General features: G+C 39.2%; 2 protein-coding genes and 1 pseudogene across 2 annotated transcripts; 2 read left to right on the forward strand and 1 right to left on the reverse strand.

Annotated features, from left to right (window-relative positions):
* The first annotated feature begins 287 nt into the window (after positions 1 to 287).
* LOC111190052 (uncharacterized) lies at positions 288 to 1,368 on the forward strand. The gene is made up of 2 exons (XM_049480929.1): positions 288 to 651; positions 747 to 1,368. The coding sequence occupies exons 1-2, from the start codon at positions 386 to 388 to the stop codon at positions 1,366 to 1,368; spliced, it is 888 nt and encodes a 295-aa protein (XP_049336886.1). The 5' UTR covers positions 288 to 385.
* A 1,931-nt stretch (positions 1,369 to 3,299) lies between these two features.
* LOC125802843 (U6 spliceosomal RNA) lies at positions 3,300 to 3,364 on the reverse strand (annotated as a pseudogene).
* Positions 3,365 to 7,537: 4,173 nt separating this feature from the next.
* On the forward strand, positions 7,538 to 21,382 carry LOC103036719 (probable crossover junction endonuclease EME2). The gene is made up of 10 exons (XM_022685601.2): positions 7,538 to 7,712; positions 10,464 to 10,837; positions 11,249 to 11,370; positions 13,849 to 13,944; positions 14,084 to 14,202; positions 14,426 to 14,501; positions 18,506 to 18,621; positions 18,825 to 19,014; positions 19,307 to 19,492; positions 20,385 to 21,382. Exons 1-9 carry the CDS (start codon positions 7,627 to 7,629, stop codon positions 19,460 to 19,462), a joined length of 1,335 nt encoding a protein of 444 aa, XP_022541322.2. The 5' UTR covers positions 7,538 to 7,626; the 3' UTR covers positions 19,463 to 19,492; positions 20,385 to 21,382.
* The last annotated feature ends 619 nt before the right edge of the window (positions 21,383 to 22,001 follow it).

The raw sequence follows: 22,001 nt of genomic DNA on the forward strand, positions 1-22,001 counted from the left end.
TTTATAACGATTTTTTTTTGTTTTGTTTTTTGTTTTTTAGAGAGAAGAGTCACATGGACCTGATGGCGCACCAGGGTACGAGCATGTTGTAAATCTCGCAACTGCTCTGGTTGGTCTTCGCAAGCTGACTCACCTGACCGACAGCAAGGTGGACGAGCTTGTCGCTTTGTGGGAGGTGCTTCCTGACTATGACAAGGAAAGGTCAGTGTATCCTCCACGTCATCAGGACAGACTAACCGCCGGGCGATTCAAGGCCACAAAATATACCTCGGGCACTCCTGGCGTAGAGAGTCTTAAAAGGTAAGAGGTGTTTGAATCACTTTAGAGAGAATGCTACTGACAGTTTGCCAAACTAAAGAACACTTGTCAGCCTGAACTCACTGAAATGTTCGTGTTTTATAGGTGTCTCTTGGGAGAGACTACCGGACCTGCGCAGTGGCCAGACGCTAGCAGGGTTGTGGAAGCAGTCTGCCGGCAGTTGTGCGACCTGCACCCGTCTTCTGTACAGACCAAGGGGGTGCGGGTCGAAAGGTGGGCGCTGATCCTTCAAGACTACCACAGCATAAGGCAGCTAGTCCTAAACGCTCCGACGCTGATGAGCAGGACTACGCTGCAGCTGTTTGAAATAAATCGGCGAACTCTTATGCAGTGGTAAGTTTACCATACAAATGCTGCTTCTAGATATGAGGTTTTTTTTTTTTTTCCTGCTAGATTGGTCAGATTATTAATACGTTGCTCTCTTTTAGGTTCAACAAACGTCAGAAGGCCCAGGAGCGTGCTGTTCTTCTTCAGGGGGTGGAGCGACCGAGTGCCAGCGCTGTGGCCCAGGATCCACTCCCTCTCCCGCGCGAGCAGCCCTTACAGCCCCCCACCTTTGCATTCCAGCCCTTCACCTTCGCCTCTCCGCCGAACACAGCCGGACAGGCGGTGAGGCGCCGTCAGAAGACAGAGATGCCACAACCGCCTCAAGCTCCCGGTGCTCGCCTCATCCTTCCTGCTGCCTCTGCGTCTCAGACACAGCCTGTCTGTATATTTATTTCACCGCCCACTTCATCGCACATTCCGGTACCAGCGTTTCAGCCAGTCCAGCACACCGTTCAGCCGCCCACGGCAGTGACTGGAGCAGCAGCAGCAGCACAGGTTGAACGCGTTCCAGCAACCACAGCCTGGTACCGAAAGAAGACCGAGGGCACCCAGAGGCGGAAATATGAGCGTTCTAGCGAGGCTAACTTGTGCTCTAAGTGTGGTCAACCCAAAAGAAAAGAGTTTGGCCACAGCAGGTTTGGCAGCGAGACCTTTTGTGCTGCAAACTCATCGCTAACTGTGGACCAGTGGTTGGCACAGATGAGGCTAAAACACAAGAAGTAACATTTTAGAATTTAATGTCTTCTGCCTCGAGCACTTTTTCACTGTTTTTTTTTTATTTTAATTAATTGTTTTATGCTGCACTTTGCAGAATTTTCCTGTTTGTTCTGATATAGATGATTGTTGTATAATACTGCACTGTTTTATTGTGCAGAGTTTTCCTGTTTGTATTGATTATAATTGTTTTATAATACTGCACTGTTTTATTGTGCAGAGTTTTCCTGTTTGTATTGATTATAATTGTTTTATAATACTGCACTGTTTTATTGTGCAGAGTTTTCCTGTTTGTATTGATTATAATTGTTTTATAATACTGCACTGTTTTATTGTGCAGAGTTTTCCTGTTTGTATTGATTATAATTGTTTTATAATACTGCACTGTTTTATTGTGCAGAGTTTTCCTGTTTGTATTGATTATAATTGTTTTATAATACTGCACTGTTTTATTGTGCAGAGTTTTCCTGTTTGTTCTGACATAGATGATTGTTTTATTATATTGCACTGTTTATAATTGATTGTTTTATAATACTGCACTGTTTATATTGTGCAGAGTTCTCCTGTTTGTACTGAAATAATTGATTGTTTTAGTATACTGCACTTTATATTTTATTTAAAAAAAAATTGTTTTAATTTCTTCAAGCAATTCTTATTTACACTATTTATATTTTCCTATTCAGTTTATTTATTTTTATATTTTTATATAGTTTTATATATAGACCTTTCCTGTTTGTATTGACAGAATTTGCCATTTAATTGTACTTTATATTTTATTTACAAAATAGATTGTTTTATATAATTTCTTTATGCAATTCAGACTATATTTATATTGCCCTATTCAATTTATTTATTTTTAGTTTTATACTGCACTGTTTATATTGTGTAGAATTTTCCTGTTTGTACTCACAGAATCGGTTGTTTTAGTATACTGCATCTTATTTTGAGCAGAGTTTTGTACTGACAGAAATGTTTTATTATACTGCACTTTATATTTTGTTTACAAGATTGTTTTTTAATTTCTTCAAGCAATTCTAGTTTTCACTATTTATATTGTCCTATTCACTTTATTTATTTTTAGTTTTATACTGCACTGTTTACATTTGAGCAGAATTTTCCTGTTTGTATTGAAGGAATTGTTTTATTGTACTGTATTTTATTGTACTTTTATATTTTATTAGATTGTTTTATATAATTTCTTTAAGCAATTCTTGCTTTAACTATATTTATATTGTGAGCAGATTTTCCTTGCTTATATTTTTATTTATTATTTTATTTATTGTTCAGGATAATGTTTGTTTACGTATTGAATTTGCGTCAAGCCTGTTGCAAAACTGTTGATATGGTGAAGAATTCTCTTGTTTGTATTTATTTATGTACTGCAACTGAGTGTGCAGAATTCTCTTTTTTTTGTTTAATAAACGTTAAATAAACTTAATCTCTAGTCTCTGTCCATTAAACGTTACACAGTAGAGTAAGGCTGCCCGTATTTATTTGGTTGATAAACGTTAAATAAATTTATCTCTAAAAATCTCTGTACTTTATATTTTATTTACAAAATAGATTGTTTTATATAATTTCTTTAAGCAATTCTTGCCTTGACTGTATTCATATTGCCCCCTATTCAGCTTATTTATTTTTAGTTTTATACCTTTATATCTCATTTTATGGACTCTTTATTTGTTTAATAAACAGAAGCATAACGCTGCCCGTATTTATTTGTTTGGTAAAAACTTAAATCTCTAGTCTAGTCTCTGTCCGTTCGTTCCGCGGTGCGCTCAACCGAAGCATAACGCGCCCCGGGACGCGCATCCGGCCCGCCGAGAGCGGGACTCGAACTCGCGACTTTCGGCGCGCCGCGGCGCGCGGGTTTTTTTCTCCCTTTTTCCCCTCTCTCCCCCTCCCCTCCGCGACTCGAAGATTGGTCTGGATTTTTGCGCCAGGGGCCATGCTAATCTTCTCTGTATCGTTCCAATTTTAGTATATGTGCTGCCGTAGCAAGCACAAACTGGGTGTCAGAACAGCCGGGCTATATACCCGGGTCACCAGCTATGAGTTCTAACCATGGTTAGTGCAAAAAAACCCATCCGTTTATCACAAAAGGCTCCAGAATGGCAAAGAAATGAATATAAAGGCATAGCAATAATAAACAGTGAAAAACATATTTATTCACATTTATTTTACTTTATTTTTCTCTTTTACAGCCTCAGAGAGGGACTTCCTGGATATATGCAGAGCACATGGCTATCTAGAACCTTGGATTGGTGCTCCGCAGGCTGACGTAAGCAGATTCTTTGTCATTCGTCACGCTACCATCCCCCTCAGAGGCGTTACCACTTCCTCCCCCACTCCTAACAGCCGCCCCGGCACTGCAGCACAGCACAGAACAAAGACTAAAGCCATACAAGAGCCACTCTGTCCACAACTGAAAAAGACCAGAAACATGCAGTACGTAAAGATATAGGGCACTGCAGATGGGAAAAAGTTAAAAATAGCTGTAACAGAACACTCATCTGTGTGCCCAGGAAGCTGCCGTACCCCTGTCGTAACACAGGAGTATAACCTCACTACTAACACCAAGTCAGATGGTAAGTTTAGAAACTCTAACTCCACTTTCAGATCATTTACAACATGTATTCCCATATACTCAGGTCTGAGAAGCTTCCTGGCTCTTCAGGAAATAGCCAAAAGCCATATATATAATAAAGAAAGAGGACAGGAAAAGAAAGGAGAAAATGTTTAATTTAGAAAACTTCACATTAACTCCCATAGGGATTTGCTAAAACAAGAGTGTGTGTTAAAACAAGACATGTTACCCAGCTACATTCATGTACCAACTTCCCATGCAATAAAGATTTAAAGACCACCCTCACAATTTCCTACACTGAATGAGCAAAAACACACAACGCAATTCAGGTACAAACAATAATTCACACAATAGAACTACTTATAACACTTGAATAACAGTAACTTGACTAACACAATCCAATAACAGACTGTTTTTTCAATCCCCTTGCAATACTGAAAAATAAAATTTCCTCATTGTACTATTCATCATTTACTATTTTGGTTAAATGGGAATTATATTTTTATATTTTTCCTTTATAAAATAGTTCAGTGTGGCATCAAAATCTCAAAAAGATCCTATTTCAACATGTGGAGCTTTGTTCTTCTAGTTCTCATCACATATAATAAATAGTCTGTTTGGTCTATTCTCAGTAATAATCAGCTGGCTAATGGCGCCACCGCGCGGCCGGTTCGGGAATTGCATCCAAGTTAAAATAAGCGGCGCACCCGTGGGCGCTATATGGGCACTTTTGGGCACTTTTAGGGCGATTTAAAGGCGCTTCACGATTGTGCCTGAAATCTTCAGGTGAACCATTACGAAGTGTTTCACTTTATTCCACGTTCTGATTGGTCGGGAAGAATTGTTTCACACGAAATGTTTCACGGCGGACGGCGCTGATTGGTTGATTTGCCGTGCTAGAGCCCCCGCGATTGGCCGGTGTAGGCGTGGTCTGCTGACGAAAGGTTTCAGGCAGTTTTCCTCGCCTGGATTGGTCTCCGTCAGAACAGTCTTCGCGTTATAACCCGCCCTCCCGAGCTTCCTATTGGCCGCTGGAAGAAGTGTTTCGCTGAATTGTTTCACTGTTGCCTCACCGGATTGGCCGCTGTCCTCGCGCGATTGGTCAGAGTAGCCACGTGTCTATTTTAGAGCGACGCTATTGGTTCTACGTGTTGTCCCGCCCTCCCAGTCTCCCTATTGGCCGCTGGAAGAAGTGTTTCAGAATATCCTGCGCTGCTTTAAAACCTTATAATCCTTTATTATCAACCTTATTATAATATTAGCAAAATATTACATACATAAAGCTAAAAACTAAAAAAAAAACTGCCATCTTATATATCTTTTATAAACTCTGATCCTAAAATATATTTACAAACAATTAAGTCAATGGGCCCCTCATTGAATAAAATAAATGGTAGATCTCTAAAAGTTTTAAAGCATTTCAATTTAATTTAAATAATACTAAATAAATAAAAAAATATACAGAAAAGATAGTTTGAGATTCATGTGGCTGATCATTATTTTTGCAATCTTTTCAAAAGATGAGATGACTGTGGAATGTTTCTTTTTGTTTTGTCCTCTGGCTTTTTTGTATGTATTTTTCTTCTTTTCTTTTCTTTATTTATTTGTCCTTGACATTGTTTATTTGTTGCTGTTACTGCTTGTTTCCTGTTTCGATTTATCACTGTACCCATTTGTATAACTGATAAAAAAAATCCTTATAAAAAGCTCATAAAACTTAAAAAGCTTCATTATTTCATATATTTTTTATTTACTTTGTTGAAGAAGAAATTGGTCTGGTTTTCTTTTTTTTTTTTTGTATTTATGCATCTTGTAACAAAAATCTGACAGTATAATCCAACTTTCTTTTTTTAAAAGATGGAAAAATCTGAAAATTGAGAAGGTTTGTATTTTTTTCCGAAAGCTAAAATTGTGAGGCGCAGAAATAAAGAAAATAGAAAAACATAAACATTTCTTATATACTGTACAAAATAATAGATTTCCCCCTTTGTTTTTTATTTTCGAATTTAGCCTTAATTGGTAAGAGTAAGTTGCACTGACCGCTGATGAACGTTAATTTGCTGAATAGTATCCACACGTCTTAATTTAGTAGTCTGTTCATTCATTTAAACTGTAATAAAAGCTAGCTTAAATCACACGATTTTTACTAAAAAAAATTGTAGCTGTCTTAAATGTGTTTCTTACAGAATGTATAGCTAAACGTTAAAAGAAAACCTTTTAATTTATAGCCATGCATGTTATACTCCTCTTCTTTTTTATTTAATTTTTTTAATTGTGTTCCGGTACCGGAATTGCAGCCAAGTTAAACTAAGCATCTCACCCGTGGGCGCTATATGGGCACTTTTAGGGCGATTAATCTTCAGGTGAACCATTACGAAGTGTTTCACCTTATTCCACGTTCTGATTGGTCGGGAAGAATTGTTTCACACGAAGTGTTTCACGGCGGACGGCGCTGTTCTCCGTCAGAACAGTCTTCGCGTTATGACCCGCCCTCCCGGGCTCCCATTGGCTGCTGGAAGAAGTGTTTCACTGAATTGTTTCACTGTTGCCTCACCGGATTGGCCGCTGTCCTCGCGCGATTGGACAGAGCAGAGCCAGAGCCGTCACGTGCGCGACGCTATTGGTTCTACGTGTTGTCCCGCCCTCCCGGTCTCCCTATTGCGCTGATTTAAAACCTTATAAAAAGCTCATAAAACATATAAAACCTTATAAAACTTCATTATTTCATTTATTTTTTATTTACTTTGCTTTTCTTTTTCCATTTTTGCATCTTGTAACAAAATTCCGATTGTATAATGCAACTTACTTTTGTTAAAAGACGGAGAAATCAGAAAGGTGATCAGAAGATTTTAAAATTTTCCTAAAATTCTAATTGTGAGGTGCAGAAATAAAGAACATAGATTTAAAACCCATTCATTCTATATTACACCAAATAAAATTAAAAAGAGTTCAATGATAATAAAGAGATTTTATCCTGAATTTTCTATTTTTTAATTTAGCCTTAATTGGTAAGACAGTTAAATTGATAAACGTTACACTGACCGCCGACCAACGTTAAGTTGCTAAATGTTAGCTGTGCATGTCTTAATTTAGTAGTCCATTTATTTATTTCAGCTGTAACTAAAGCTGAATTACGTGTTTTTCACTATAAAAAAACTTCTAGCTGGCAAAAAAAAAGCTTTATAAATGTGTTTCTTGAAGAATGTATAGCTTAAGACTTTCTTCTATACTCTTCCTCCAAACTCTGCTCCCTTAAGAGTATGGATATCCCAGCCACAAAACACACAGTGTAACTTATCAGATATACAGCAAGAAACCATCACCCATCATTACAGCACTGGAACTGTAATACACATTGTATTTGCTTTAATATATCCTACAATTATAATAAAATGAAACTCGTATATATTATACAATATAATTTGTTATATTGGTATTTTTACTCGTGTTGAAGTAACAGGCCTCTTTATTCTTTATTTAATAAATGTAATATATAACATTTTGTACACATTCAGTTCAGGCGACCAGCAGGGGCCGCCAGAAAGCGCGGGTTTTTAGCCTCGCGTTTATCTGGTGTTGAGCGGCGGTGTGTCCCTCCCGGCCCCCCGTACTCTGTGTAAACAGTAGCGCTGCTGGGATGTTATATAGTTCAGGTAAATTACCTGCGTTTTACCGGATTAATGGCCTCTTTAAAAAGAGCTAAAACCTGGGAACTCTCAGACTCAGAGCCGGAGGAACAAACCCCGCCTGATTCAATCCCGCAGAGGTAGGGTTGATTTTACACTTACAGACTAACACAGTTCACAGCAACACAGCTGATCCGGTGTTCTGTAGAATTGTCCTACCTATCAATACATGCTTCCCAGAGGTACTGCGCATGCGCTGACCTACACAGTTTAATTATTTCTCCTGTTTTTTATTTACAATTAATCTTTTTTTGGCGGGTTTATGTGCATTAAACAACCTGGACGCACTGTCATTGAACAAACGTGTAAATGGAAGCTAAAAATTACAATTATTTTCATAAATAAATACAAAAGCAGTTTGTAATGAGCTTAATTTGCTTAATGATAGAATGGTTTATGAAATCTAAATCTAACAACGTACATCTACTGGAATTTCACTGGGTACATGGCCTAAAATAGTGCTTGTTACACTTAAATATACATTAGGGCAGCACAGTTTGACAAGGAAGGACAATTCTACAGCGGACTGTAGCAGAATTGATTTTAACAGGGTCTGCTCTAGAAGAATTGATTTTATCCGGGTCTGATTGATTTTAGCAGGGTCTGCTGTAGTAGGATTGACTTTAGCTAGGTCTGTTGTGGATAGATAAAAATAGCCTCATGAATTGAATAGATGGAGGACACTAAAGAAACTAAATAAAGATTACTTATTGATATAAACGTTACTGTTTTTCCATAATGTAGAATTATGTGGTGAAGAATTGTGGGTAAATGTTGGTGAAAATTACACAGTATTATATGAATTTTAAAACCTCAAAAATCACATCTAATCAAAAAGTCAGATACTGCAACAATAGATTTTTAGGAATATGATCCCATATGGATTGATTTCCAGCTATGCATACTTTTAGACATTTGATTCTATAGACAGCAATTAAACCCCCATTATCAAATTGGCTGTTGTACAGTCAGTGGCGGACTTAGCAATTTGGGGGCTCAAGGCGAATTTAGCTAGGGGGCCCATCAACATTAATATGCAAGAAATAGGGTTGTGCCGATGGATGATATCATCGTCCATCCTCATTTATGACCCAACATTGCGATGCATGGTAACCATCGCGATGCCACGCCCACTGTTTTGTTTTTCCAGAAACATGCACTGACCTTCTTTAGGTCTCCTTCACCTAAAACTTTAGCAGGGACTGTACGGAAAAAGATCAAATCAGGTATATGACTTAAATGAATTAGAGTCAGGGATGAAAAATACCCTACTGCTAAATATGCCTAATTGGCATATTATTCTATTATTTATTATTATTCTATTATTATTCTATTATTATTATTCTATTATTATTTATATCTAGGTTACAGCTTGTCTTCGTCTTGGTTTTTCTACATGTCTGTATTAATTTTAAACATTTCATGTCATTCATGCTGGTTGTGCCAGGAAACTTGCTCATTGTCAGCCAGTGTTGGGCACGGTACTTTGAAAATAAATTATGATAATTCTATTATTATTAGAAAAATAACAAACGAAAATAAACCCAAAATGTGGACAAAAATAAAATCTAACGAATTTCAAAACATAGAAACGAAAAACTTTAAAATGGTATTAATATAATAAAATATAATAACTGGATCAAATCAGTCACAAGGAACGCGCGCGTCAGTCAAAAGGAAAGCGCGCGCGGCATTGCGATAAATAAAAAAAAACGTTTTAATAAATAAGGTCCTATCAAGTGAATGAAAATATATGGTATTAAATGGTATTAAATTCACATGTTTATTGATATTTAATCAAGAGAAATCAGGCAAAATGCGCTGCGCTGCGCTCTCTCTCTCCCCCTCCCTCCCTCCCGCAGCACGGAGCTAAATTCAGCGTGAGGCTAAAAATAATATAACAACTAAAATTAAGATGAGTAAAGACCTGTAAAGTAATAAAATATTGTCAAATATAAAGGATAGTTTGAGGTTTTGGGGAGCTGTTGCAATTATTTTAAACTGAAACTAACTGAAACTGATATTATTCTATAGCTTTTGATTGTGTTTTGAATGAGTTTTTATTTTATATTAATTACTTTTTATTCATTTAAAATATTTTGAGTATTTTATTGATAAAAAAAGCTTATCAGTTTTGGAAGAGCATCTGTTTTTAGTTTAGCCTCTTCCTTCTTTTTTTCTTTTTGTAGCAAGTGGCGCTTCATGGCTTGGCTCACAACCCACTTGTACACTTAATTTCACCTTAATTCCTGGCGTTGCGGTTCATGGCATGGAATAGAATAGAATAGAATAGAATAGAATATTCAATTTTAACGCGAAAGAGAGGGGGTGTGGACTGAACTGTATTTCTTTGTAATTTATTGTGTTGTCTTTGTTTCCATTTTAAACATACAAGAATCACCATTTCTGAACGCACTATCTGTGAATTACTGTCCAAAGGGCCCCAATTACCAGCTGTAGGCCTATGGGACGTTTGCAGCTAGTCAAGGGGCCCCTACAGTGGGCTGCAGTGAAAGGGGCCCAAGGCAGTTGCCTAGCAATGCCTCTATGCAAAGACCGCCTCTGTGTACAGTTTATTTTTAAGAGTTAAATGTAGCCTGGTAGATTTGAACAGAATTAATTTGAGCAGAGTTGACCGAAGCAGGGTTAGAAGTCATAATAAAAAAAGAACAGAATAGGTCTAACAAACCTTTTTCTAAAGCATGTATTTTTATCCATAATTATAATATAAATAAAAGTTAGATTTCCTACAGAATGATAATCAAATCTATCTGTTTGGATCTGCCAGAGATGTTCTGTTCTTAATGTTCTGGTGATGTTTTTGTTCCTAGTTCTGCTAAAGACGATAATGACGATGATGATAAAGGTGATGTTGATAATGAAGATGACGAAGGCGCGGTGACCCAGAGTTCAAACAGTAAATCTGAAGGCGCGAGTTCGGTCTGTCTGGTTCCTCCGTCGGGCCGAGGCTCTCGCGCCCCGTCCGTCAGCCCCGGCCGCAGGAGGAGAACCCCGGAGGAGAGAGAGGAGGAGCGAGCGAGAGCGGAGGAGAGGAGGGCGGAGAGAGAGAGAGCGAGGGAGGAGAGAGAGAGGGTGAAGGAGGAGAAAAAGAGGGAGCAGAGATGGAGGAGGGAGGAGGCGGAGCGACTGAAGAGTCTGAAGCCAGAGAACTGCCTGAAGAACCTGACCGTCCACATCCACCCCGGTAACAAAGGACCTCCACCCAAATCACCACACAGACCAGTACTTAACACTGTAGTTAAGCAGGGTTTATTGTTAAAGGATTGACATTCACGGTTTTATATGATTGAGTTTAACGTAGTACAGTGAACAGGGTTGATTTTACATGGTTGAGTTTACCAGATTTTAACATGAGTTAACTGTTATAGAGTTGTCTTTAGCAGGGTGTTATGGTGATGACTTATTCGATGTTGACTGTTTTAGGCTTGAGTGTAGCAGGGTTGAATTTTGCAGATGTGATTAATACAGTGTTGACCTGTGCAGTTGAATGTTACATGGTTGACTTTAACTCTCCTCTGTATTATTAATATGGTAAATCGCTGCGTTACTGTGTGTGTGTGTGTGTGTGTGTGTGTGTGTGTGTGTGTGTGTGTAGTGCTGCTGCAGGACTGTGGATGTGATGTACTGGTGGAGACGTTAGCTGGGTTTGGGTGGAGTAGCTGTATAGAGGAGCACAGCCTCACCCACAGCATCAGCTGGACCAGACAACTACCTCAGGTACACACACACACGTGTTCTAACTTTTATATGATATAATAGTAATATATTTTCGTTGTTTATTACAGTGAAAGAATTAATAATTTATGCCTTCTGCTAAAATCCTCTTGTTGTTGTTGTTTATGATGCTGCACATAATGAAACTCTTCTATTTCTTTATTGTCTGCAGCAGCTAGTAAAAGAAAATATTTAGAAAAACAAGTCGATCAACCCGTGAGTTAGTATTCATGCCCCCGCCCACCTCGGCTCGGGACCGCGCACAGGCAAAGCAGAGCTGAAGCCGGGCAGCGATGCCATCTCGTCAGATAGGAGGAGCTAACAGTGCTAGGAACAGCATGCAGTTCATTCCTGTGTTATTTGTGCGAATAACACATCAGTGTTTATATACTTTACCCAGTAATTCAGAGCTAAGAAACAAATGGTTAGAATTAGTCTATGGAGGAAAAACACCACCAGCCCCGGGGTGGATTTTTACTTTCTGGACCTGGACTACCCACCTCTGTGTGTATCTATAGGTTTAAATAGGATCTCCGGTGGATTTGGTGTTTTACAGAGACTCTAAGACTAGGTCAGTATAGGCTGAACTGCAATTAGCAGGACATTATTACACATGTTGTAAAGTAATAATAATAATACTTTATTTTTATATAGCGCTTTTCTAAAACCCAAAGACACTTACAATTATTGGTACAAAGATACAGATATACAATACACAGACAATACAGGTACAACATTTACAGTGGAGCTCCAACTCAGCAGTACTATAGTATGTGAGATCAAACATAATGTTAAGCAGAAGAGAGACCATAAGCAAGAGAGAATAGATGAGTTTTAAGATTTGATTTAAATATGGGAAGAGTGGGAGATAGCTTAACTGCAGTTGGAAGAGAATTCCATAGTCGGGGAGCGATCCTGGAGAAAGCCCGATCACCGAAACTACGACGATTGGATGACGGGACATTTAGAAGCCCAGCAGTAGAGGATCTGAGAGAGCGGGAAGGTTTGTAGGGATGAAGAAGGTCAGAGAGATAGGGAGGTGCCAGGTTATTTAAGGCTTTATAGGTAAGTAGGAGAATCTTAAAGTGAATCCGGTGTTTAACAGGAAGCCAGTGAAGATCTTGAAGAACAGGTGTGATGTGATCGTGAGTGCGAGTGTAGGTGAGCAACCGAGCAGCAGAGTTTTGAATCATTTGGAGTTTGTGGACAGAAGAAGAGGTAATGCCAGCCAATAGGGCGTTGCAGTAGTCTACCCTGCTGGAGATGAATGCGTGAATGAGGAGCTCAGCAGCTGATTGAGAGAGGGACCGTCTAATCTTAGCTATGTTACGCAGATGGAAGAAGGCTGTTTTTACGACAGTGCTTACATGTGCTGTGAATGAAAGAGTGGAGTCGAGGACGACACCCAAATTTCGAACCAGTGCAGATGGTGAGAGCTGTATGTCACCAGTTTTGAGGGAGAGAGGGGGAGTGTGGTCAATCAGTATGAGTTCAGTCTTATTGTCATTTAGCATGAGGAAGTTTTGCTTCATCCAGCTTTTGATCTCAGTTAGACAGCTTTCTATATGTGCAGTGGGTGGATTATTGATTGAACTGGTATTGATGTAAATTTGGGTATCGTCCGCATAGCAGTGGAAATTAATGTTGAAGTGACGCAATATACGTCCAAGGGGAAGTATATATATGATGAAGAGAAGAGGTCCAAGGACTGATCCTTGAGGAACCCCTTGTGTAATCACAGAGGTAGAGGAGGAATAGCCACAGAGTGTGATGTACTGTTTTCTGTTAGTTAGGTAGGATGAAAACCAATCCAGCGCAGTGCCAACAATGCCAAGTTCATGCAGCCGTGACAAGAGGATGGAATGGTTGATTGTGTCAAATGCTGCACTTAGGTCCAAGAGCAAAAGGATGCTGAGAGACCCAGCATCAGCAGCTACCAACAGATCATTCACAACCTTCACTAAAGCTGTTTCAGTACTGTGAAATGGTCGGAACCCAGATTGAAAAGGTTCAAAGAGACTGTTGGTTTCGAGATACTCTTTCAGTTGGCTGGCTACAGTTCTCTCAAGAATCTTAGACAGAAAGGGGAGATTGGAGATAGGACGGTAATTGTTAAGGTCCGAAGGTTCAAGACCAGGTTTTTAAAGTATGGGTTTAACTGCAGCAATTTTGTAAACAGATGGGACCTGTCCAAGGAGGAGTGACTAAAGTAACATTGCAAAGACTGTTATTATTGTAAAATGTCTTTAATGTAAAACGTTTCTAACTGTTGTCCATCTCGCTGCCTCTTGGTGTCGTAGTGCTGTTAGCCAATCAGAGGCGATATGTTTGCATGTATCCAAATCCTATCACCACAAACACATCCTCAGATTCTTAACAATCCAACTTTATATCATGTCCTATGATTGATCGAGTATTTGTGGTAATATTATCCTGCTATGCTGTATTAAGGTGTGTGTGTGTGTGTGTGTGTGTGTGCAGGTTGGTGATGAAGGTGGAGGTGTGGTGGATGAAGATCAGGTGATGATGGTGGTCAGTCAGGAGCAGTTTATAGCCATGATGACTTCAATTAAACAGGTAACACATTTAGCCTACAGCAGTTTAGCTCCACCCACTCATTCAGCCTTCTGCAGTTTAGCCACACCCACTCAATAAGCTCAGAGTTAGGATATGTTTACTATTATAAGATGAAAGGTGTAAAAGTTTGTCTTCCCAGGCTGTGATTGGTGGATGTGAGGGGGCGGAGTCTCTGTTCCAGCCTCTGTGTGAGTATCTGAACCGAGCGTCGGGAGCGGTGGTGTCTCTGCTGGTGACTGGAGCTCAGTACTATCAGCGGTATGTTAATGATGGTAAAATATATTTAAAAAATCTTTTTAATCTGAAAAACACTGAACTACGCTGAGAATTTAGAGAATTAAGTGGAATTTCTCTGTAATGATGGTCTTTTTCAGTGAGTTTAGTATATCTGTGTCTCTGTCAGTAACTAAACACCTAGGTTAAATCATCAGCTTTATAAATCTTTATAAAAAATATGATGTATGTGTGTGTGTGTTTATAGTAAGGGATCGTGGGATGAGGATGATGAGGTGTGTCCACGCTCTCAGCTTGGTCTCCAGGACATTGACATTGAGGAGGTCAGAGGTCAAATCCACTTTACACACGCACACACACAAAATAACCTGTACAAATTCTGTTGGCAAGAAAACATTCAAATCATACAACAGAGCAGATGTAAAACAATGTTAATATAAAACTGGGAAAAACGGGTTTAAATTACATTTTAAATAATAGAAAAGACACAGAAATGTGAAGCGTGATCATTTGTAATGAGTTTGAATTACATGACCGATATAGAATTAAGATTACCTTATTTTTTAGACTATAAGGTGCAAAGAAATCCTTTAATTTTCCTAAAAATCATGTATGTAGGAATTCTATCAGTCAGGTATTAAGGAGCAGTAAAGACACTCCACTAAAGTAATAATAATAATAATACATTTTATTTCAGGCGCCTTTCTGTCACTCAAGGACACCTTACAAAGTGCAAAATAAGCATTAAATAAACATACAAAATACACAACATTTAAAAACAGGTTAAAAAGGGAAAACAATCAGATGGAATAGGCAATTTTAAACAGGTGAGTTTTGAGGGTGGATTTGAATTGTGAGAGTGAGTTAATTTGTCTGATATGAGGTGGTAAAGAGTTCCAGAGTTGGGGAGCAGAGCGGCTGAAGGCTCTGTTCCCCATGGTGGTGAGGCGAGCGGTGGGGACGGTAAGGTGGATGGAGGAAGAAGATCGGAGGGAACGAGATGGAGTTACAACCTGAAGAAGATTAGAGAGATATGGTGGAGAAAGATTGTGAATGGCCTTAAAGGTGAGCAGGAGGATTTTGTAATTGATACGGAACTTTACTGGGAGCCAGTGGAGCTGTTGGAGAACAGGAGTGATATGATGGAAGGTGGGGGTTCTACTGATGATACGGGCAGCTGAATTCTGGGCCAGTTGAAGCTTATGGAGAGTTTTATTGGTGAGACCAAAGAGAAGAGAGTTGCAATAGTCTAATCGAGAGGTGACAAGGCTGTGTACAAGAATGGCAGTGGCATGAGGAGTAAGAGAAGGGCGAAGACGGTTTATATTGCGGAGGTGGAAGTACGCAGACCGGGTAATGTTGTTGATGTGTGATTGAAATGAGAGAGTACTGTCCAGGATGACACCCAGACTCTTTACCTGTGGGGAGGGGGAGACGGAACAGTTGTCAATGTTAAGAGACAGACTGTTGGTTTTGGATAGTATTGATTTTGTGCCTACGAGGAGAATCTCAGTTTTATCACTTTTAAGTTTTAGTAGATTTGAATTGAACCATAGTTTATTTCAGACAAACAGTCAGTAAGGTAGGAGGATGGAAGATTTGAATTGGGTTTGGTGGCAAGGTAGAGCTGGGTGTCGTCCGCATAACAGTGGAAATGGATGTTGTATTTGCGGAAGATATTTCCAAGGGGAAGGAGATAAATGATGAATAGGAGGGGCCCCAGGACAGAGCCCTGGGGCACACCTGAAGTGACAGGAGAAGGCAGAGAAGTAAAAGTTTTGAGCTGAATGAACTGAGTGCGAGAGGTGAGGTATGATTTAAACCAATTTAAAGGAGTCTGAGTGATACCAATGGAAACTAGTCTATTGAGGAGTGTGGTGTGACAGATGGTGTCAAATGCTGCACTAAGGTCAAGAAGGATGAGGATGGAAAGTAAACCAGAATCAGCTGCCATGAGGAGGTCATTAGTGATTTTTATGAGCGCGGTTTCTGTACTGTGGAGAGGGCGAAATCCAGATTGGAACTGTTCATACAGGTTGTTGCAAGACAGATAAGTATGTAGTTGAGCTGCTACTGTTTTCTCAAGGATTTTTGAGATAAAGGGTAGATTAGAGATTGGCCGTAGGTTATTAAAATTTGTGGGGTCAGCACCAGATTTTTTTAAGATTGGGGTTATTGCAGCAGTTTTAAATGACGCAGGAACAGTTCCAGTGGAGAGAGAAGAATGGATAATAGCGGAAATTAGAGGGAGCAAGGAAGGGAGGCAGGCTTTGACCAGGCCTGTAGGGAGAGGGTCTAGCTGACAGGTGGATGGTTTAGATTTACGGATGAGATCTGAAATTTCCGAATTTGAGGGAAGCTGAAACGAGGAAAAAGAGTGGACAGGGGGGGAAAGTTCAGGAAATATGCCAAGCGTAGGTTGTGAAGTGAGATGTTTATGAATGTTCAGAATTTTTTCATTGAAAAATGACATGAGGGAGTTACAGAAAGCAGTTGAGCAGAGGTGAAATGGCAGAGAGTCTGGGGCTTGGGTGATATTCTTATATAATGAAAATAGTGACTTGTTACCTTCATTGGAACAGATTAGACTAGTGTAGTAGTTGGATTTGGATGCGGTGATGCAGTCCTTATAGTGCAGCATATGATTTTTGTAAATGTCCTTGTGAATAGTTAGACCAGTTTTCTTACAGAGCCGCTCAAGTTGCCGTCCTTTGGCTTTCATGAGCCGAAGTTCGGGCGTGAACCAGGGGGCAGACTGAGAAAAGGAAACAGACCTGGTTTTTAGCGGAGCGAGAGAGTTGAGTATGTGGTGGAGTCCAGTATTATAGTGTGATATCAGCTCTTCAAGGGTAGTTGAGTTGAGAGTGTTTGTGAGGTGGTGAATAGATGAGGAAAGAGAATCTAAATTAATGTTCTTAATGTTACGGAAAGAAATGAGACGGGGGGGCTTAGAGATGGAGAGAGGGAGATTAATAGAGAATGAGAGCAGGAAATGGTCAGTTATAGGGAGATAATCTGTTGTAAGGTAGGAAGGTGAGACACCAGAGCAGCAAATCAAGTCCAAAATGTGACCTTTAGTGTGAGTGGGAGCATCTGTGTGCTGCTGGAATCCAAAACTGTCAAGACAAGATGTAAAGTCTTTGGTAAGAGGGTTATTGATATTGTCCATATGAATATTGAAATCTCCCAGCACTATATTATTTGGTGAGAGGGTGGAGAGATGAGTAAGCAGAGCAGCAAAATCATTGAGAAAGTGGTTGTTTTGTTTTGGGGGACGATAGACAGTTGTAATGATAGTGGGAATAGGTCCAGACAATTGACACACTGTTGATTCAAAGGAGGAGAAGGTAGGCACAGACACCTGCGAGACTTTACACTTCTCGCGTACAGAAGTACAGAAGTACAGAGTTATACAGTAGTTTCAGTGAAGTTTCTCCATCACTTAGGCTGGAGCAGTATTAGCATTAGCTGCTAACCACAGTGCTAGCTCTTTCACTGTTCAGAGGTGAGTATATCAGACTGTAGTCTGTGTATTAACCGTGTTAAAACAAGCTACGTGGGACAAACTGCTAGCTAATATCACCCTGGCTTACCTAGACACTCAGGGTTCCTCAGTGTAGCGCTGTCCGGCGGCATTTACTAGCACTAACCATGGCTAGCCTTAGTGTGAATCTGTAAATCTAAGCTTACTTTAAATAACAGATGTTACTCACCCAAATAAACAGTTTTCAGGAGAGAAATATGTGTAGATTAACATTCAGTTCTCTAGCTTTAGTGCTTTAACTTTAAAATTGTGTGCTTCATAATCTGGTGCATCTTTTAGTGCAAAACTTGCGCTATGTATTTTGGCTGTAAATTGTGAAATTGAACCTGAAATCTATATATTTAATTTTATAAATAAAATGTCGATGATATCGAATGCACACTTTTTCTCTCTAGAAAATAATCAACCCCTCTAACAAAACCACAGACCTAGACTGCATTGAGTTTTTTAACTTAGGCTGTTGACTCCAAGTTAGCTACACATTTTCATTTCTGTTGAAAAGTGCAAAACTAACTTTTATTTTATGTAAAAGTTTATATACTAGTGCATCTCAACAAAATGAGAATATCATTAAAAAGTTAATTCAGTTCAAAATGTGAAACTCATATATTATATAGATGTATTAAAAGTGCTGTAAGATTTTGTGGGAAAACAAAACTGCACTGACTTTAGACTTGATAATAAATCACAGTGGATCAACACCAGCAGATGACAGACATGTCTCTCCAAACCATCACTGATTGGTGGAAACTACTGTGTGTGTGTTTGTTTTATGGTAATTAGGTTCTGGTGTATCTGCAGCTGTTTAAGAACGTGTCGGTCCACTTCCTGTTCGGTTGGCAGGAAGTCACGGATCATGTATGCTCTGTTACAAAGGCCCTGTCCAAACGGCCCTTTAAGTGAGTAATACACACACACACTGAACACACACACACACACTTAGATACTTGCATTGTATTTATACACAGATATGCCAAAAGTCATTAATCTTAAAGTGTTACGTTAGGTGAACAGCTTGGAAACAAAAGCCCACACCTGCATGAGTTGTGAGGTGTTATCTTGTGAGTAAGGACGGTGTGTGTGTGTGTGTGTGTGTGTGTAGAGCGCTGTGTGACAGCACTGATCTGGGGTTCTGTCTGGACGGGGCGTGGTCCGGAGGTGTGCGCGTGGACGCTGGGGGGCGGGGCCTTGCTCAGGTGTGGACGAGGCAAATTCAGCAGCTGAACCGGGTCAGTGCTGGCATGGCAACGGTTGTGACATCATCATACCCCTCCCCCGCCCTCCTGCTGCAGGTAATATATGTTAATCATTAGTTGATTGATCTGATCGATTGATTTACATGCTTGTTAATAATTAATGACTTTACTGTGCTGCGTGTAAAAAAAAAAAAAAAAAAAAAAAACTGCTCCTGAGCAATAAACTAAATATAAATTTGAATTTGATTGGTTAAGTCAAATATTAAATTAATTCTTATTTTCTTATTTTTATGTTAAATTCAGTAATGGTAAATATAAAATAGTATCATTTTTGTGAATAATTTAAAAAAAATTATTGTTTCTGTGATTTAAAAATCTCTCCAATCAGGCGTATGAAGAGGCAGAGTCAGAAGATGAGCAGCGCAAACTACTGGCCAATCTGAGAGTGATAGGCGGGGCTAAAGAGAGGCGTGTCGGACCCGAGCTGTCGCTTCGGGTGCACCGGCTCATGACGTCCCAGAATCCTCAGCTGGTGCTGGATTAGCAGACTAGCGGTCCAGCATGACTGGAATTGGTCAGTGTAAATAAATTCTCTACTGTAATAAATTAAATATAATCTGAATTTGATTAATTGATTGAGAAATAATAAAATAGTAAAGCGATGGGCCGGTTTATGCTGATACTGTCCATGTTTTAGGCTGTGTCCCAATTGTTTACCAATTGGTAGTGCTGAGGAGTGTCTAGGCTTTGTCCCATTTGTTCACTAAATGCTAATAGTTGTTAGGCTGTGTCCCAATTGATTACTAATTGCTTATAATCACTGAATAGGCTGTGTCCCAGTTCTTTACTGATTGCTAATACAGAGTACTGCATAGGCTGTGTCCCAATTGTTTACTGATTACTAATACTGACTAGTGTTTAGGCCGTGTCCCAATTGTCTTCTAACTGCTAATACTGCAGTGTTTAGGCATGCTAATAGTTGTTAGGCTGCGTCCCAATTAATTGCTAATTGCTAATAATAACTAGATAGACTGTGTCCCAATTGTTTACTAACTTCTTATACTAACTAGCGTTTAGGCTGCATCCCAATAATTTGCTAACTACTTATACTAACTAGTTTTTAAGCTGCATCTCAATTGTTTATTATTCACTAATACCAAATAGTGATTGGGGCTGTGTCCCAATTGCATACTAATTCCTAATAATAACTAGATTGCACGCTGCATCCCAATTGATTACTAATTGCTAATACTAACTAGTTTGTTAGGCTGTGTCCCAATTGTGTACTAATTGCAATCTGCGCGCCTGGCTCTTAAAGGGAAAGGCAAGTGACACACTGATTGGTTTATTTTATGTTAAATACTGTTATAATCCCTTCTTCTGTATAATACTGTAATGAGGGCTTCTCTCAGTGTGTTGTGAGTTTAAATAAAGATTGATTGATTTCTGATTCTCCTTTTTTTTAGCTCTATAGGCCTGGAGACTGGGACTGAACACTTTACCTCAACATCATGCACCTCACCTGCAGAAGCTCCTCACCTGTATTCAGAACCCAACCGTGGACCTCAGCTGGGATATGGGAGCTCAGAAGATCTACAGTCAGACACTGGACTCACTTCACTTCATATTTATTAAATTATCATCTTTTATTTCACCTTCTTCATGAAGATCATCATGAAGATCAGTAAGATCTGACAGACCAGCAGAACCACACAGATCAAAAGTTTACACACAGTAATAAGCAGTGCTGTGTAACAGTACAGTGGGATTGTGGGTAATGGAGTTTGGCCTCAGGAAAAGTACAATCAACTGTGTACAATCCAACATCTCCAAACCGCACGCCTATCTTCTACACAGTATATAAATATATAAACATACTATATAAACACGCAGCAGAGTATTACTGCGGCTCACTCTGTCCACTTTATTACAAACCCTCCTGCACACTGTGCCTAAAGTCACGGGACAGCAGTGTTTAGTAGTAAACTAATTGTGAGCTTGGGAAGGAACACACCTCACACCTGTATTTGTTTTGAGTTGTAAGGTGTTATCTTGTGAGTGAGGTGAATTTTCTTTCCCCTTCGGTGCAGGAGACTCCGCCCACATATCCCACAGGTCAGTACAGTGTTCTTCTATAACTCCTATAGGACATGGCAAAAGTCATGGGATTCGTGGTACTGGTTCCTGTTCCAGGACTTTTGGTATGTTCGATAGCATTAATGTTTTATGAATTCATAAACATGAATTTTGGATGAGCAAATTTTTTTTTTTTTTTTTACAAATTCTATTTAGTACCAAAACAGTGGAACCATTTGTCGATGCTATAGACTATGAAATGTGCTTATGAATAAAATAATGTGAATATTTTGAATATTATGAATATTATACTATATAGAAGCCTGTTATTTTTTTCTACATTGTGCTGTAGGTGTTTCTAATAAAGTGGCCACGGTGTGTGAAAGCATGAGTTGTAGGAGGGTGTTTCTAATAAAGTGGCCACAGTGTGTGTAAGCAGAAGGTGGGTGTTTGTAATGAAGCATATTAAGGGGGAGGGATGTATATTGTGTATAGTGAGTGTGATCAGATGGTCTGATAATCAGATGATCAGATTGTGATGAGCTTTGATCTTCAGTCTGTATCTCTTTATATAAAGTGCTGTAATAATCTCATACACAATGTTATTAAAATAACTCCAATAAAATTCATACTGTAAACTATACACTACTAAAAACAAACAAAACAGCAGCAGATTTAACTGTTAAAAAAATCACATTATTACAAAACCAAACACCCTGAGAGGACCCAGGGCAGGGGGCGGAGCTTATTCTGATTGGCTGATTATAATATATAAAGGTAGGAGTTGTCAGATGTGACTGATATGGCAGGTAGCTGTGTTCAAGTCATGCACTCTGTCCCAGATCAGACAGCACAGGTTCCAGGATACTGCATTTTTGGCACTATAAGATGCATTTAAAATTATTTATTATAGAATTTTCCCAAAAATCATCAGAGATCCTTATAATCCGGAGATCCTTATATTATACAGGAATTTTAGTGAAGTTTCTCCAGCACTAAGGCTGGAA

The sequence above is a fragment of the Astyanax mexicanus genome, chromosome 6 (genome assembly GCF_023375975.1).
Source record: "Astyanax mexicanus isolate ESR-SI-001 chromosome 6, AstMex3_surface, whole genome shotgun sequence".
In the NCBI taxonomy this organism is placed as follows: Eukaryota; Metazoa; Chordata; class Actinopteri; order Characiformes; family Acestrorhamphidae; genus Astyanax; species Astyanax mexicanus.

What these genes read in the sequence shown, in the direction of transcription:
- LOC103036719 (XM_022685601.2), top strand. Translation starts at nt 7,627, where the DNA reads ATGGCCTCTTTAAAAAGAGCTAAAACCTGGGAACTCTCAGACTCAGAG. An exon ending in GACCGTCCACATCCACCCCG is followed by an intron (nt 10,838 to 11,248) that starts GTAACAAAGGAC and finishes GTGTGTGTGTAG; the next exon opens with TGCTGCTGCAGGACTGTGGA. An exon ending in CCCCCGCCCTCCTGCTGCAG is followed by an intron (nt 19,015 to 19,306) that starts GTAATATATGTT and finishes CTCTCCAATCAG; the next exon opens with GCGTATGAAGAGGCAGAGTC.
- LOC111190052 (XM_049480929.1), top strand. Translation starts at nt 386, where the DNA reads ATGTTCGTGTTTTATAGGTGTCTCTTGGGAGAGACTACCGGACCTGCG. An exon ending in CGGCGAACTCTTATGCAGTG is followed by an intron (nt 652 to 746) that starts GTAAGTTTACCA and finishes GCTCTCTTTTAG; the next exon opens with GTTCAACAAACGTCAGAAGG.